Source organism: Conger conger, chromosome 12 (genome assembly GCF_963514075.1).
Source record: "Conger conger chromosome 12, fConCon1.1, whole genome shotgun sequence".
Classification (NCBI taxonomy): Eukaryota; Metazoa; Chordata; class Actinopteri; order Anguilliformes; family Congridae; genus Conger; species Conger conger.
The window spans coordinates 21,831,152-21,849,801 of NC_083771.1; the positions used below are offsets into that span (position 1 = coordinate 21,831,152).

Below are 18,650 nucleotides of genomic sequence, written 5' to 3' on the forward strand. Positions count from 1 at the left end.
CCAATTTCCCCAAAAAAGTAAGCCATGGATAATCTAACAGCCTTAATTTATTTGTCACAGTGAAATGAGTAATGATCTAAAAGGAATATGAGAAAAATGAAAACAGACACATTGATTAAATTCAATTACAGAGTTTGTGTGCCTAAAACAGTAATTTAGTTTCTCTCGATTTGGTGTCTTAATCCAGAAAGGATCTCTTGCCACTCACGGGTCTGGGATAGAGGCATTTCTAAATTGATTTTCTTGCTCTAGCCAGACAAGAATCCTTCGCATTTCACGGTCTGTTCCCACAATTTAGCCTCTTAATTACGGTCCACACCGAGCAGAACTAAAAATAACCACAGGCAATAATTCATTTCATGGCAGGATCAACCGCCTCGGACTTCCATCGGCAACACAGAAGTGTTATCACCACAGACAGCCTACTTCACACTGCTCCCGTTTTTCAAACTGACATCCTTCAATGTTCAGGAAGTCCAGTTACACGACCCCCCTCCAGGGTGCTTGAGCCCCTGAGAATAAGAACAGAGAGCGGCCTCTTTCCTCCGCCGTGCGGTCGGAGAGACAGGCGGCGACAGACCGCGCGTGTTTACACAACAGAGCCGGCGTGGTTTCATTCCGAGCTGCTCTCCTCCTCTCCGCTCTCCTCCCGTCCTCTAACAACACCGCCGCCGATCCCGCGCGTCCCACACCCGCCACGTTTCCACGCCGTCCCTGTCCGACTCCACATCGCACCGCCGCGCCGTATCAACACTCAAATCCGCTATATCTGCACCAGCCGCCCATCCGCCAGCAGCTCCACCTGCCACAGCGACCATTCAAAAAGCCCTGGCTCTGAATCATCCCACAACAAGGCAGCGTGCTGGCTCGGGACGGCCGCGGTAATAAACTCAAACCCGGGACGTCACAGCTGCCTCTGCCCGTTACCTGTAAGTGCGGGACGTACAGGCTGGAGTAGCTCTGCTGGAGAGACGCCACGTCCATGTCCGATCTCCCGCGCTGTCGCTAACGGCACCGGGGCTGGAGGAAAGCGCGCGGAGGAGAGCGCGCGGAGCAGCTGTGTGTGTGTGTGTGTGTGTGTGTGGAGCGGAGTGAGAGAGAGCGCTCTGTGTGCTGTAGCGCTGCGTTACGTAACGAGTCTCTCTGACGCTGTGAGGCGCCTCCCCTTCTTTGGCTCTGTTCGTCATCCCCCCATCCTTCATCCTCATTAATTCAGTGATTCCAGTCCTCCTGTCACCTCCCTGCTCCTCTTACACACGCTCCAAATTACCAACAACCCGCTTTCTCCTGAACTACCCATGCAGGCATGCACACACACAAACAAATACACACATGCACGTACACATGCCCACATACACGCGCACACACAGGCACACACACACATGCACGCACGCATACCACACACATGCGCACACACACACAAACACACAAACGCACGCACACACATGCACACACAGACGTAAACACACACATGCATGCATACACACAGACAAACACGCACACACACACAGTACAAACACGCATGGATGCACACAAACACACACACACACAAACAAGCATGTGCGTGCACACACACATACACACAGACAAATGCACACACACACACAAGCACGTGCACGGACACACACACACACCCATGCAGGGACACACACACACACACACACACATGCATACACACACACATCACACACATCTACAGTCCCCTCCAAAAGTATTGGAACAGCAAGATCAATTCCCTTGTTTTTGCTGTACACTGAAGACGATTGAGTTTGAGGTCAAAAGATGTACATGAGATGACAGATCATTAGGGAGAAAAAGTGGAAGGTTTCAGACTGGCCAAGTCAATCACCAAGAAACAAACAACAACTGAAGCAAAAGCCTGGAAAAGCATCACAAAAGAAACAGTTTGGTGATGTCAATGGGCCACAGGCTCGATGCAGTTATTGCAAGCAAGGGATATGCTGTCTCGTGTTCATCTTTTAATCTCAAGCCCAAATGTATTCAGTGTATTGCAAAAACAAAGGAATGGGCATTGCTGTCCCAATACTTTTGGAGGGGACTGTACATACCTGTACACATGCACACACTCTCTCTAAGCGATTAGCAGCCAGCTCCTCCACCTGCTCCATCATCAGCCAATCAGCAGCCAGCCCGGGAGCATGCCATCGTTCTAATGACCCCGTCTCCTCTTATTTTGAGAGGGAGCACATGGTCACCCTCAGCCCCGGCCACATCGCGCTCTGTTCGATTCCCGCCGACACCATAGACCCGTTCAGCAGACCGCGTTCCTCCTTTAATCCCGACCGGGAAACGTGACATGACCGCAAGCTGTCCCAGAAAGGGAGGCCCCAGGGACCCGGGACCGGGGCGGGGCGGGGGTGCAGAAGGACACGTGCGACTGCAGGTCCCGCTCGGCGAGGCGCGAAAACAGCTGCCCTGAGACCAGGGGTGTGGTCACAGACTGCATGTCAGCCAATCAGCAAAGCAGTGGCCAGTTTTTACTTTTGATGCCAATAATACTCAGCTAATGTCATGATTTGTTTTTCTAGATGGACCAGTTTTAATCTACGCCATCTCACACACAAACACACACACATGCAAGTACATATGCACATGCTTCAAAACACATGTACACATCCATGTAATGCATATATACACACAAACACTCATTCATACAGAAATACACATACATGTGGACACACACACACACACAAACACACACACGGCATATCTTTGTACTGTTCAAAGACTTGTGTTTGGATTCTATTCTCTTCTAATCTCTAATCTGTTTTCCCCATCACATCACTCCACCTGCCATTACCCATAATCCCACATGTACAAATCACACGAGAATATAAATTCAAAGACTGGAGCAAATCATCATAAGAAGAGCTCATTATTATTGGAGTACTTACATAAGCTCACGTGCCAGTATAGGACTGCAGGGTGTATAGCATTATTCTAACCCGAAATGAACATCCTTAGTTTCTAAACACATGCGCACACACATGCACACACAGACACACACGCACACACACGCACACGCACACACGCACACACACAATATAACATGACATAATATAATGACAAGAACAGGCCATTCAGCCCAACAATGATCACCATTTTATATATTTCATACCACACTAAGGGTACAGAGCACTCACCATTTACCTCCAAACGATAATATTATCCAGCAGTGTATGAAGCCTTGTCTTGACAGTGTCTGTATCTACTGCATGACTTGGCAAGCTGTTGCACACAGTGACCACTCTCTGTCTGAAGAAATACTTCCGAATGTCCGTGAAGAATCAGCCATGAATCACTTTGGTGGGGCATGTATACCCATAGACCATATAAAAACACCCCATACACATACAGCACTGAGAGTTTGAGATTAATAGATTTAAGCAATTCAGCGATGAAATATGAACAAATTGTATCAGAGCTGTATCTAATCTGTATTTAATGTGTGGGCCTATTTTGTACTTTCTATATCACCAACTTCTGTATCTTCAAAAAATCATGTCGATGGTGGAAACTAGCCATAGAGACTGTTTCTAGTTTTAACTTGTAACAATATCAAATTGCATTATCCTAAACAAACGATAATAATAATAATAATAATAATAATAATAATAATAATAATAATAATAATAATAATAATAATAATAATAATAATAATAATGCTCATAGCATTAGCACATACTGTACGGTAAATCCAAATAAATAAACGGCACTGTGAGTAAACCTCACGTGCGTTGCGGTGAGCAGATCCGGGTAACAACAAAAGCATGGGATAAAAAGGAGGGGGGTTTATACAAGTGAGCATATAGTCTTGAATTATGTAAACTCTCGGTAGCTCATCTGATGAACAACACACGAGTTTACGTCAGCCTTTTTATTTGTCTTATAGCGCCAATACTTTTTTCGAAAACGGCTACGGGCTCTAAAAATAGCATATTCGTCGTGTCAATCGGTTTCTTAAAGCCACGGCAAAAACGATGCATGAACGGAACAATTGGTTCAGCTCACTCAAGCAACTGCGTTTTATAACTGAAATGGAAAAGAATCACATCAGCATACTTGGTCTAGCGTCAATCAAAGCTTAAGACAAATTAGATAAGAGCATCGCCCAAAGGGAGGTTATGAAAATAGTTCACACTGTCAGAGCTTGAGAAAATGGCTTGGGTGAAATTTGGGGATTTTGAGCTCATGGTTTTATTCCAAAATTAGAGTTCCGTGACCGTCCAAGGCTCTTAGCCCTTCTAGAACTCAATTGCTTTCAATTACTGGTACTGATTGTTACATTACGTTGAGTTAAGAACATTGTAAGCACATATTTGTGATCGCACACCTTAAAGGGTTAAACGAGCCAAGCAAGTTAATACGCATTGTCGCAGCTCATGCAGACAGTATTTTGTGGATTTAAATCTTGGGAAGCCTGCGTGCAAAAAAAGAGACGATGGAGCATGAATAAAACATATGCCCAAAAAGCATCCGGGAGACAAGGACAGACACTCAGAAAAGTCTCACGTGTACAGCCACGCCTGGGCCATGTCTGCATCATTCCACTAAATCTTATATCAATATTTTGTTGTTCCTCAACTGCAATTTCAGCAATCCTTTGTCTGAAATTTTACACAAGACTTTAAATCATGAATGTATTTAACAGAATGGCTTGTCAAGCTGAAACACCATTAAAAACGTGACATGACATAAAAGCTCTGAGGCTAATTAGCCTACGCCCCCCCCCCCCCCCCCCACATTTACATAAATGTTACATAAGCAAATTAAACTGTAATTGTCCAGGTACAAATGTCATGTGCAAACGAACTAGCTCCGTGGTCCCTGTGCTCAACATTAGATTAACTTCTGGCATCAAATCCAGTTCAGAAGCTGAAGGTAATAAAAATCTTTGTACTCCACTGCAATGTGCATATAAAGGTAAGAATAAAAATAACAATAATAATAATAAGTATTACTACAATAATAACAATAACAAAAATAACAACAATAATAATAATAATAATAATAATAATCAATAATAATAATAATGAAAACCAAAACAGTGGTTTATCCAAGTTCTATCTCTTCTTTTAGGGCTTTTTCAGAGGGCAATACCATGAGACAATTATTTTCCAGCAAAAGTTCGCAAATATACCTTCAACGTATCTTACTGGTTCTTCAATATATTAATATTAATGCGAGAACGTCACTGATTGAACTAATAATTCTGCAGATTGAACCATGAGTACCCACGCAGTGTCCATCACCCATCCCATCGGCAGAAACAGGAACAGTAATCATGGTCTGCTATTAATGATGAGGGAGGCTGAAACTGAGCTAATAAATAAAGAGGTAAAAAAGTAACATGGTCTGTGTGTCCATTTCATTCCAGTTCACTGAATACAGGACACTAAACTTCAGTTTGTGAGCTGAAATATTCTGATAGTTTGAGACACGAGGAGGGTTGTTCCTCCAGTTTGGCTGTGATCAGCTGTACCTGGTCCCTCCTACAGCCGAAGAGGGACCAGGTTGGGATCTTGGACAGCAGCTGTACCTGTTCTCTCCAGTAAGCAATGCCTGGTTTTATTTCTATGGTTCGGTCTTCATAGTGAAAAAAAGTTAACTTTGGTTCCTAGGCTGAGGATATTTGGTCCCTCCCTAGGTCAAGGGACTTCTCCATCTCATATTTCCTTGCTTAAATTCTACACCCCAATTTGCTTCCTGTTAATGACTTCCAATAAAAATAATAATTGCCTCCAAATCCACTGTGGGAAGTTTTGATTTGCACACATTATTCAGCTTAAATCCACCCTCCAACAGCCAGTCTCTAGCTAGCTGCTGTTCTCCACGGTGGCTTTCCCCAGATGTTCCAGAATTCATACATCAAATATCTTCAAACAAGCGACTTCCACAGATCTCCTCACTTCTGTACATTCTCTCCCCCGCTCTCTCTCTCTCATTATTTATCATATTATTTTTGTGGTTTTTATCTTTGTTTTTTTGGGGGGAGGTGGTTGTTTTTATTTATAAGTGGAGGGTTCTGTTTTGGGGGTTTCTGGGGTTTGTGGTTTAGTGGTTTTGGCTGTCATCTACTTTTTATGTTAAATTATTTGGCTAACAAGAAGTGCATGTCCCCTTTTTTATCTGTAAAAATAAAGGAGAATCTCTCTCTCAAACACACAAACACACACCATGCTTCCTATGCCATATTCTCACAACAGGATTCATCTGAGCGGGAGCTACCATCTCTCGCTGGAACATCAACTTGGATTCGAACACTTTTCCAAGAGGGTGAGCAAAACTTCTCAGCCAAACTCCCACTCTCCTTCAGAAGATGTGATTGGCTCACGGGTATCCATGGTTCCCACTGCTCTACCCAGCTGCTGGGTACTGGCACACACAACTGCAGCTGCCTGCTCTCTCAATGAGAAAGACGTCACAACACTCCAGATCAAAGTGGATTTGAAGTGCCTTAAATTGGAGCCACGAGCACTGCCACTTCACTGGAGATGCCCTAGGCACTAAATTCAGATTATTTCCATAATTCTGTCACCCACTTGGAGATGAGCTCAACAGCAATAGACTACAAAAATGAAAGGAGAACGAACTAATTTCTACTAATTTACTCATTTTACTGATGAAAAAGAATGCAGGTGCGGTCCACAAATATACCATATACCCACTGCTCCCGTTTGCAGTTTCCCTTTTGTAAGACCATCGTCTGATGTCACTAGGAAAGTGCCATTTCAGATTAAGTTAAACTGTCTAAAAACAAGGAACCATCAATCAAGTACTCAAAGGAATCACCTCAAGAAATGAAATACAAGGAAGCAACTTCACAAAACAGCACCCCAATCTACCAAACCCAAGTTCATTACAATGACAGCAGCACCTACGGTACCCCCCCCCCCCCCCCCACACCAGGGCTCCTGCTTACCCTGCGCTCCAACCGCTCCCGGAGGGCCTTGAGCTCCGCCTCCGCCCGGGCCTGGTCCTTCGTCCGGCCCTCCTCCGAGCGAGCGGCCTGCTCCCGGGCCTCCGTGAGCTGCGACTGCAGTTCCCCCAGCCGCCTGCAGAGGGAGCTTTGGGTGAGTCGCGCAAAAAGGACCGGACCAGTGGTCTTCATTCCTAGCCCAGGTGGCCACAGGGTGCACTGGTTTTTGTTGCAACTCGGCACTTCACTGATCAGTGAAGACAGTCAATTACACAGTTAATTCCACCTGGTTCTCAGGTGAAGATCAGGCTCTAATTAGAGTGGAAAACTGAAAACCAGCAGTACTACTGCCATCAATCACGGGCCAGACTTGAATATCCCTGCCACAAACCATCTAAGATACACAGCCAAAACTTCACCCCTTCTGAATACACTAGAGCACTGGACTATTTATAATCTTTCCTAATTTTGAATTGGATGTTTTCTCTGTCACCTGATTATTTTGAATTCTTGTGTATTTTTAGAAACATGTTTTTAGAGAAGCAGGCCACTTTGAAGAAACCACAGGAATGAACAGTTACTTATAACTTACATTTCCATCCATCAATGTTTCCCACTTTCATCCTTTGGTAACAGGCCCACGAGCCTAAAAGCTTGTAAATGATGTTTTCTATTCTCGTCCTCCCTGCTTCACTCCATTTAGCCATGTCACTTTCCTCATTACTAAAAACATCAAATGTAGAGACAGGGAGACACACAGGCAGAGAGAGAGAGAGAGAGAGAGAGAGAGAGCGAATACCTGTCCTTCTGAATGAGGTCATCATTCATCTTGGTGAGCTGGGAGGAGCTGTCCCCTGATGATCTCATCATGACTGTGATGTCATTCTCCAGTTTGGCTTTATCCTGAGTCAGCTGGTCTCGTCTCTCCTCCACTGCCTTCATCTTCCTTTCCATTCCTACACGCACACACACACACACGCACACACACACACACACACACACATACACGCACACACGTACACGCACACACACACACACACACACACACGCACACACACGCACACACACGCACACACGTACACACACACACACAATGAGCTTATGAAGCACCACCTTACATACAATCCCTGATCACTCCCTACTCCCCAGCTAGACCACTCCGGTCTGCCAGCTCTGGTCGCCTTATGGTTCCCTCTCTACGAGCACCTGGCAGTCGAGCTGCACGTTCACGCCTGTTTTGCGTTCTGGTTCCTCAGTGGTGGAATGACTTGCCTACCACTGCCACAGCAGAATCCCTCCCCCTATTTCGTTGCAGACTAAAAACACACCTTTTCAAACTGTACCTTCGTCCTCCCTCCTGATCCCCCCCCCCTTTCCGATATCCCTATCCCTATTGCACTTATGATGACGGTATGTTTAGAACAGCACTGCATGTGTATTTTACTAGTTATGGATGTGTTGCTTTAACTTGTGGAAGAACCTATGCACTGTAAGGCATTGGATTAAAAGTGTCTGCCAAATGACTAAAATGTAAAATGTAAAGCCACAGGTAGGTAACTGTAGCAGATAATGAAAAACACTAAGGAGACAAGCGACACTGATGCTATAGTCCCCAACCTAGTCTCAAGAGTGTCTGCAAAGGGAAGTTGTGAGTTTGTGAGATTGGTTTCCTGTAATGTGATTGATTCAAAAACATTTTAGCCAGTGTTGTGTCAAAAGCCAAAGCTCGAGTTGGCTTGAATCAACACCTCCAATTTGAACCCCACTTACACAAGATAATGACTTGAAGTAGCACAACCTTCTAGAATGATCATTAGTTTATAAGCAAAGCACTATCTCTGAATGTTGGACAGATACATCCCACAGTGTCAACCTCTCAGGCTTGTATTACAATAAGGTTTTGACCTGACACAAATTGTGTCCAGCGCCAGGGAACTGGAACCATATGGGCATTTCCCAGTCAGACGGATACAGAGTCACTCCTAAACCTTCTCCAACGATGCAGCATCAAAGGCAACACAACACCAGACACACAGAGCTAACCTGCCAGCTGGGTTTTCAGGTCTTCCACTGCAGTTGAGAGGGACAAGCAAAGCTCCTCTTTCTCATGAAGCCTCTTGACTGTCACTGGAATCAGAACGGAGAGAAATCCAGAACATGTCGTCTATTTTCAGCAATACGGGAGAGAAAGTGGTGTTAATTTTACTGCTTCGATGTCTGGGGGCGACAGTGCAGTGCAGTCAGACCCGGCCCATAACTCATGGGTTTGCAGGTTTAAATCACCGCTGGGGGAATCTACTGCAACCTTGAGTGAGGTGCTTAACCTGAATTGATTCAGTTCTGTAGAATTGGATAATATTTTAAAATATTACTTTAAGCACACAGGATATATGCCCCCATAAAGTAATGTGTTTCTTCTAATTGTGAGTATGCAGAACTTTACCTTTGAGTGGTATTAAATTTATATTTAAAACTTATCTGTCCATCCCAATTACTTCTTTCACTTCCAAGCCTCTTACTTGTCCCCCAGCATAATGCACTTCTTCAGATCACTCATATTGTATATGCTGTACAAAGACAGCAGACCCACCACCAATCCTTTGGGGACTTCATTTTATGGTCTCATCCTTAACAATAAATGTTATACGATATGGATGTCAAACTAACTGGGCAGTAACTTCCAGGATCAGTGTGACCTGTGTTTATGTAATTGGTAATATCTATTCTAGCCCTTTTCATTCAGTAGCCATTACCTTCATGAGTGCTAAAAGTGAGTTCACCCAACTTCGATCCAAATATTATTATTTTGCCTTTCAGTATGATGTGCCATGCATCCATAGAGAGGCTACCAGTAAATCACTTTCTTCATGAACAGAGTCCTTTGAACTGTGATGGCTAACATCACAGTTCAAAGACAACTGCAGTCTCAATACAGAGGTTGCGAGCTCAAAGCTGCATGGAAAACTGATGTTTCGGTAACATCTAATGACTTTGTTCAGTCATTTGGTTCATTTGGATTATATTGGATATTGCTTTATCAGTAGCTTAGAAAAATATGCATAAAGCACACCACTTTCCATTTTTAGGTCACATTACAACTTGCACTTTCTTAAATAATATCCACTAAAATGTCAATCCAACAGCCCCCTCTCCAACATCCCCCCCTCAAGGTGACAAAAAACACTGTTTGTTAAACACGATAAATGTATGAAAATAAATGCAACATTGGGTTTAAATATTTGAGACAACACGACTGCGATTCACGGAGCACGCTTACCTTGCATAGCCTCCACGGCCGCTGCCTTCTCCTCCGAATCTCCTTCAAACCTCTTCTTCTGTAACAGCGAATGAGCAAAACCAATATAATTATTAGCTCAAGTGCAGAAAAAGGCCTGATCACCCCTCATTTGGCAAACAGCCATGGATGGATTACAGACCCTAGTGCTAAAATTGTATACTTCAGCGTAGGTGAAGTGTAATTATACGAACTGTAATTACTTAAGTATTCAAAAGCATAAAACAGTATACTTCATACACTGCATGTCACAAAGGGATTATAGGCAATGGTGTTGACAACACCAACCAGACAGAACACCAGAAATGCTTCTGTGCACAAAAGTTGCCCGTGCACCAGGTTTTGTTTCACACACTATGGTTTGGGTTTGGTAAATATACTGGTTTGGTTGAGGTAGTTTGGATTAGGTTGATGTACGGTTTAGACAAGGTTTTGAGAAGGTATAGGTAAGGTAAGGATACCTTAGTTTCATTCACTGTGGTCAGAAGGCACCAGTGTGGGCACAATGAGTCAGCATAGCTGATTTATGCAACACCAAACACAGAATGGGGAGTCCCTCTAGTGGCAAAAACATTTCTCCAAAGAAACGAATCATGAACGATGGACAGCTCATTATGTACAGAGCACCGTACTGCATCTTTTCATCGATGCAAAAGAATAATTCCTGCCAAAACATTTGCTTGCACATGTTGAACCCAGATGCATGGAGGTTAATTTACACTCAGGTAATTGTTCTGGACTATTCTACAGACTCAACTGCAATAATTATTTGCATGACTATAGACTAGACATAAAGTGTGACATTCACCCTAACCTCCATTCCTACAAACTCACAAAAGATCACAAATATGTGATTAGAAGGTTCTCAACTGAACATTATAATGCTAATGTAACAATTACTACTGGTAATAGTTGTAGTATCAACTTTTTAAAAAGATATATATATATTTTTTTAATACAAAAAACCTCCAACTACTGAATGGAGCCTAGTCCACTTGCCCCCTTCCAGCAGAGTCACACCCACCCTAAAACTTACCAAGCTCTCTAGCTCCTCCCTGAGTGAGGCCCTGTTCTGCTCTGCAGAGTCCAGACTCTGCTGCAGGGAGAGAACCTTCTGGAACCTGCTCTCAAGTTCTTTGGTCAACTCACTGACCTGGGGTGCAATGTGGGCCACAATGGGAGTGAAAGGGGGAAAGACATGGATGAAGAATATGGAAAAAGTAAGAACATACTAAAACAGAAAATAAACAAAAATATGTTGTGCAGTACATTCAAATGAACAAAGCTGATGTAAAAACAGGCACAGCCTGAAAAATGATTAAGGATGAAGCTCAATAATGAGTTAAAACACAAAATGGATGGAAATGTCAAGTGGGCCCATTGTGCCAGAAGGACAGGGCTTCTCTCCGAAGGCTGTCATGTTCACCTTGCAGCTCCTGGTTGCAGGGTGTGCAAGATGGCCACCTGTTTCCCCAGCCCCAATGCCCTGCTTTTTGGGGACCTTGCTCCTTTACATTACATTATTGGCATTTGGCAGACGCTCTTATCCAGAGCGACGTACAACAAAGTGCATACCCATAACCAGGGATAAGTTCGCTGAAAGACCCTAGAGGTAAGTACAATTTCAACTGCTACCTGTACAACAAGGAGAAGGACAAGGGCCTTTTTTTTTTTTTTTTTTTTTTTTTTTTTTTTTTGAACAAACAAACAAACAAACAAACAGAGCAAAAGTCACCAAAGTTAACTATCCAAACACTGCTTACCTAGCCAACTAAAAATACTGATACACAAAGCAAGTCACAGAGACAACAATTAAGGTTCACAGGGAGGTAGGGAGGGATGGGGAGAGGTGCTGCTTGAAGAGGTGTGTCTTCAGCTTGCGCTTGAAGGTGGGGAGAGATTCTATAGTTCTGACCTCAACGGGGAGTTCGTTCCACCACCGTGGAGCCAGAACAGACAGTAGTCGTGAGCGTGAGGTGGAGGTTCTGAGAGGGGGAGGTGCCAAGCGGCCTGTGGAGGCTGAACGAAGAGGTCTGGCAGGGGTGTAGGGTCTGATGATTTTTTGCAGATAAGCTGGGGAAGTCCCTTTAACTGCCTGGAAGGCTAGCACCAATGTTTTGAATTTGATGCGAGCCATGACAGGCAGCCAGTGGAGGGAAGTAAGCAGGGGGGTGACATGTGAGTATTTGGGAAGGTTGAAGACCAGACGAGCTGCTGCATTCTGGATGAGTTGGAGGGGTCTGATGGCGGACGCTGGGAGGCCAGCCAAGAGAGAATTGCAGTAGTCCAGGCGGGACAGAACCATCGCTTGGACCAGGAGCTGGGTCGAGTAGGGGGTGAGAAAGGGGCGGATTCTCCGTATGTTGTATAGGAAGAACCTGCAAGACCGGGTCACCGCCGCAATGTTCTCGGAAAGGGACAGTCTGCTGTCCATCACCACGCCGAGGTTCCTTGCACTGGGTGACGGCGTGAGTGTGGTATCCCCGAGGGAAATGCTCCTCACCCGACCATCCCCTAAACCCCCTCCCCTTGCTCCTCCCCTAAACCCCCTACTCTTCCACCTCCCCTAAACCCCCTCCCCTTGCTCCTCGCCTCCACCTCCCCTCTCACCTTTGTCTCCGCGGAGGTCAGCTTGCTCAGCACGTCCTCCATCTCCACCAGGTGCTGCTCCTCGGTGCGCTCCAGCCTCCCGCGCAGCGCCTCCCTCAGGCGCTCCTTCTCCTCAGCCGCCTCCTGCATGCAGGCCCTCAGCTCCTCCGCCAGGCGAGCTCCCGCCCCCGCCGGGCCCCCCTCCTTGGACTGCCCCGGGTGGGCCCTGAGCCGCTGGTTGTCCCGGGACAGCTCCTCGGAGGCGGCCCTCAGGAGGGCCAGCTCCTGACCGTGCACCCTCTCGGCCCCCGCCAGCCTGTCTCTGAGGGCGGCGAGGTCGCATTGGTGCTCCCCGCTCTGGGCCTCCAGTCGCTCCCGTAGGGCGCCCAGCTCCTCCAGGAGAGGGCCGGACGAGCCACCCGGCCTCTGCGGAGACTCCTCCCGCCGAAGCCGCAGCCCCGCCATCTCCTTGGCCTGCTGGGACAGCTCCCGCTCCAGCTCCATGATGCGAGACTTCTCAGAGACGGTGGCCACCTGCAGGATAGTGAACCTCTCTGTCAAGAGCCACCCGCCAAGGCCTTACCAGGGGAGTACCCGTCGAGCTGCTGCGGGTGCCAACTGTGGGTCCGCCAGTGTTTGACAGTACAGCACCATTGGTGCCATTCCACAACCGTTCATCATTCTTTTATAACAGCCAATCCTCATCCTTGCCTCAACTGCCCACTTGCGGACTCCCATTGCAGTAATATGAGAAACACTGGTGGACCGACAACTGTCCCGACTGAGTCGACTGAGTCGACAGTTAGTGGGCATAGTGTCACAGAGGCTTGCAGTACCACTCCGGGACAGCAGAGGGACCCTAAGGAAATGGCTAACCTACTGAAACGTCTGCTTCGGCACCTGCCTACACTGTAAGGGGGGATTCACTTATGCTGTTCAATACTGCTGATGGTTGAGCCCTAGAACAAAGGTAAACACGGTGTCCTTTCAAAAACACAGACGTGAGAATTATAGTCCATTCTTGCCCAGGGTAAGACGGGAGGTAGAGAGGGGGAACCGGGATGGGGAGGGGGGCAGGATCAGGGGGTTTGAAACGAACGCCAGGGGAGAGGACAGGGGTCAGAGAGGGGTAAGAGAGGGGTGCTGGCTGTGGGTCAAAGTGGGGGTCGTAGCATCTATAGTAGAGCAGGGTGACAATGGCCAAGGCCAGGTGAATTAATAAGTAACTGGAGAGAGCTATTAGAAAATCCCTGAGTCACCTAGTATTAGAGGCGACTGGTCACTGCACTCGCTACAGGCAACGTCCAGTGTGTTTGTGTGTGATGGTTTTCAGCCTGTTTGGAGTAGCCCTTCGAGTCTTTAACTTGACATTGAGAGTGGAGGTTATTGGCCATTTTCAAAGCATTCTTCACTTTGCCTCGATCTATATCAATTACGGCCACTGCCATAGCCTCAGCTTGGAGAACTAAAGCAATATTTTACACCCATAAAGGCTTGGACCACAGCCAATCACTTACTTCAGATACATTCATAATAATAAGACCAGGCTATAAAAATGAGCTATCGCATTTACAACCTAACAGCGGATTTTCGAATACTCTGAAGGTCTTTACGATTCAGGCTGACCTTCAACCAAAGCAACCACCTATTTTCCACGCCTTTTAAAACGATATTTTCAGGATAAACATAAATTCTCAAAGATTTATTCTGTCAACGTCCCAGGTAAAGGGACTAAACTGGGTCAGTCGCCCCCAACCGTCCACGAGGGTGAGGATCCATTACCCTAGTGTCTTCTAACTCCCTCTGGAGTTTGTCAGCTTTGGTCTTTTCAAAGAGCAGGCTCTGTTCAAGTTCCTTTATGCGGGCGTGCTCCAGAATGGTCTGCGTCTGTTAGTGGAGAAGGGAAAAGGAAGAGAACACACCAGTGCCACCGTCACATGCCAGCCCAACGCCGCACAGGGGGGTGGGCCTCATGCAGGCCATGCCGAGAGAACATCCGTGAGTAGATCCCGCAATGAGGTGAATTGGAGGGGGGAAGGGCAGGGTTTGGTGGTGGTGGTGGTGGTGGTGGGGGGGGGGGGGGGGGTTGGGATGGGTGGAGGGTGAGGGTAACCAGAGGAGATGGAGAACCAGAGGGTGGAGGGAGGGTGGAATGGAGGGTGGAGCGATTAGGGTTAGTTGGAGTGACAGCATGGGCGATGCTAGCCGTTGGCGTGAAATGGGAGCGTGCCTGAAAGGAAAGAGCTGGCTAACGTGCTGAGAGCGGACAGGGGCGGAAGCGAAAGGGTGAAGGAATGGAAAAGGAAAAGGAAGAGCTGACTGAGACCGCCCGTTCAGAATGGGTGGTAAATTGGGACGTGGAAAATTGCAAGGCAGTGTCACACCGCCCTAAGAGCCCTTAGGAAGAGAAAGCATGAATGGCTTTAATTAAGACATAACTTACTCAAAAGTATGCCATTCTACAGGAACCATTCTTCCCTAAATCCCTGTTCTTGATTCTTCTTTCGCTCTCTCACCAACGGGACACCTGCCTGAAGGAACATCAGGGCTAGCGACCCCTTCGCCCGCTGCTCCACCTACCCCACCCCTCCCCATGAACACCAGTGCCAGCTGCTTTCACACAGCCAGTCATTAACCAATTAGACCAGCGGTCTTCATTCCTGGTCCCGCAGAGCCGCTGGGTGTGCTGGTTTTCATTTGCCCCTTAATATCAGCAACCAATTCAGACCCAAGGAACCAGGGGAGGCGAGTTAACAGTGTTATCGACTGCTTAGTGTAACTGTTAAGTGTGTAACAACAGAAAGCAGCAGAGCCTGCACCTCCCCAGGGCCAGGAATGAAGTTCACGAGTGGATGAACTGATAATAAACTCGACCTTGTTCGTCCCCATGAATCCACACCTGTCAGAGGATGATAGGCTCCCCCCACTGAGTCCAATTCCTCACAATTCTTCTTCCTACATGACATCCAGGGAGTTCTTCCTTGCCACTTCCATGTTTTGCCTTGTTTGTTCTGGGGGCTTAGGTTTACGTGGGGGTATCCTATGGAGTTTGTTGTGACCAAAAACCTAAAATGTGCTATATAAATAAAACCAGATTTTCCTGTTATTAAGCCAACCAACCTGATTTTCCTGTTATTAAGCCAACCAATTAAAACACCACAAACCCACAGAAGCCGTTCAAACCAATAATGATGAGAATGTGGATGAAATCAAATCTGAACAGAGGAAAAAGACAGCTGTTGGATGGAGGTGTGGGGGATGGTGACAGATGTGCTCTGCCTTCTGGTCACATGGGTGAGGCTGGATACCATGAGGGGAAATGTGCATCACGTTCATTAAACGACTGAAAGCACGTATTGCATTATTATTATTATTATTATTATTATTATTATTACTACTAATCACAATATATTTCTGAAGTTGAGTTTTTTCTTCTGAAAGACAACATGCACAACATTAATAAAGTTGAGAGTGAAAGTGGATGCTGGGAAATGATGTCCAGTTAGTGTAGCGTAGTCAAGTGTAGTCGTTGGAAGTGATGTCTTTATTAGAAACCTGGCAGCTAACAGCCAGTAAAACACTGCCTGTAATGTCATGCTGTACACCAAAATGAACCAGCTTTATAGATTCTTTATACTTACAGGATAGACACCGTTTATACTCATATCCCTTATAGTCTGACCCTATACGTCTGTATATGTGATCGTCTTGGTAAACGTGGTTTGTAATGTGCTGTATATTTCGTATTGAGCAGTTAGACAGATTTCTCTTTTCGCTTTTATCAGCATTCCATCTGACCTGACAACCAGCTCTCTGATTATTATGAGATTTTGTTAATCAGTAGAATGTCGCGGAGATTCTCTGAATTATTGAGGAACCCATGATGTTGAAATTTAGTCTTGTAAACTTTGGTTGCCTGGTTCTCTCTAATGGCAGTCAGACAACTGATCTTAGGACTACTGCTCTGGTGTTATCGGAGGCCATTTATGGCTGCTGACCACTACTTTGCAAGTTTGTCAGATTGTGTCCAGTTTTCACATGGTTGAGACCAACCAAGACCAAGTTTTGTGTCATGTGACACTCCAAAGTAACGTCCAGTGTGCGTGACGATCATTCATTCATTGTGCATTTGTCCTTTTGTAACGGTTTCACATGAGCACTGCATTATGGGAATGTGTTCTACTTCACAGACCAAATTTTTAAATGACAGTCCTTTGGGAATCAGTCTTCAATTAGCTAATTACCTTGTCAAGCTTGCGCTTGTTATGATAATAGGTTGTTAATCGTTTTCCATTATACATTGACAGGCTTGATGACTTTACACAAAACTTTTGGATTAAATGCTTTGAGGTTTTATTGCTATGCTCCATAAAATATATTTTGGGACCTCGGAGAAGGACCCAAGTAATAATTTAAGCCTTATTGTTACCATCTGAAGTGAGTTAAGAAAATGAAACAACATGTGTGTGTGTGTGTGTGTGTGTCTGTGTGTGTGTGTGTATGCCTGTGTATACCTGTGTGTGTTTGTTCATGAAAGAGAGAGAGCCTCTGTACCTCTAAGTCACCTTTGGTAATGCAAGCTTCTTCTACAGTGAACTGAAGATCCTCCACTTTCCTGTCAGAGAAACAGGGCAGATTAAGTCAATTACATTACACTACACTGCCTTACATCACATTACCTTACATTACACTATAGTAGCAGATGCTTATATTCTGTGTGTCTAGTGTAAAAGATAAGTGTGTCCATCTTTTATAAAAGCAACACTAGTATAGATGCCACATCACTGAAGCAGTAATGCAAGTTAACTATGCTAACCATTAATTTATATTACATCCATAAGAAGCCCCAAAAAAACACCGCCCACCTCTTCTCCTCCTCCAGTTGGTTCAGCAGCTCCACCTTTTCCTTGTCAGCCGTCTCCACCAGCATGCGCAACTGGTCCATCTTAGCCTCCATCTCCAGCACATACTGATGGGGGAGAGGGTACTTCAATGGTTTTGCAAGTTCAGTTGTCATGCGAAGAACAAAAAAGCTACACCGCTGGCCAGAGCCTTAAGGTCTGCATTAGTCCGAATGAGATCAGTCTTACATTCTTTGTGCCATCAGTTACCCATGATGCATGGCTGTTATTAATTAGCCTTTCATTTTATCGTCAAACAGCACCTCACAATCGGACTGATAACCACAGTTATAACCGTTTCAAACCACAGTTCAGAACAACTCAACAGCAGTCGGGTATAAATTTAGGAGGAAAGGTGCTGAAGGAAAGAAGGAAACTCACTTGAGTCTCAAATTTAAGGCTTTAAAGAGCTTCGCCTTTGATCTGGGGGAAGAGCGATTCAAATGTTTGGGGCACCTGAAGCGAAACAACTCTGCCATCAACTTTAATCCGTTAATGTTGAGCTCAATGGAGCGGTTTTCAGGGCCTCCTCACCTGCTCCTGGCTCTCCCGCATCAGGCTGAGCTCCTGCTCCACCTTGCCCATGTGGTTGATGGTGCGCGCCACCTCGGCCCTCTCCAGGTCCCGCTCGGCCAGGAGCTGCTCGATGTGCTGCTGCTTCTCCTTCAGGGCCTCCTGCAGCGCCGTGGTGCCCGAGATCTTCCGCGCGTAGCGGGACGAGGTCTCCGTCAGCTGTGGGAGGGGGGGTCAGGGAGAGGGAGAGGTCAGAGGGGCGGGCGCAGGGCTGAAAGACCCTTTACCGCTTGTTCTCGGTCACCCTTTGGGCTGAAGCAACACAAAGGAGTCCCAGCAGTTTTCTTTCCTTGCCCTGTTCTGCATTTCTTTTACCACAACAACGTTTTGCTTTCTGCACTGCTTTCTCCCT

The 18,650-nt window shown here is 45.9% G+C and overlaps 1 protein-coding gene across 2 annotated transcripts in view; it reads right to left on the reverse strand.

The window, feature by feature from the left end:
* The window catches only part of LOC133142209 (CAP-Gly domain-containing linker protein 1-like), a 45,625-nt gene that overhangs the window by 11,467 nt on the left and 15,508 nt on the right, over positions 1-18,650 (reverse strand). Inside the window, exons 6-15 of one of the 2 annotated variants that reach the window (XM_061263283.1) lie at positions 18,260-18,457; positions 17,690-17,793; positions 17,379-17,439; positions 14,607-14,711; positions 12,846-13,358; positions 11,272-11,388; positions 10,218-10,275; positions 8,984-9,067; positions 7,740-7,896; positions 6,944-7,076 (exon numbers count right to left, since the gene is read on the reverse strand). In XM_061263283.1, coding sequence (XP_061119267.1) covers positions 6,944-7,076; positions 7,740-7,896; positions 8,984-9,067; positions 10,218-10,275; positions 11,272-11,388; positions 12,846-13,358; positions 14,607-14,711; positions 17,379-17,439; positions 17,690-17,793; positions 18,260-18,457 — 1,530 coding nt within the window. The remainder of the gene's footprint in view (positions 1-6,943; positions 7,077-7,739; positions 7,897-8,983; positions 9,068-10,217; positions 10,276-11,271; positions 11,389-12,845; positions 13,359-14,606; positions 14,712-17,378; positions 17,440-17,689; positions 17,794-18,259; positions 18,458-18,650) is intronic. The other variant, XM_061263284.1, reaches the window with a different exon arrangement.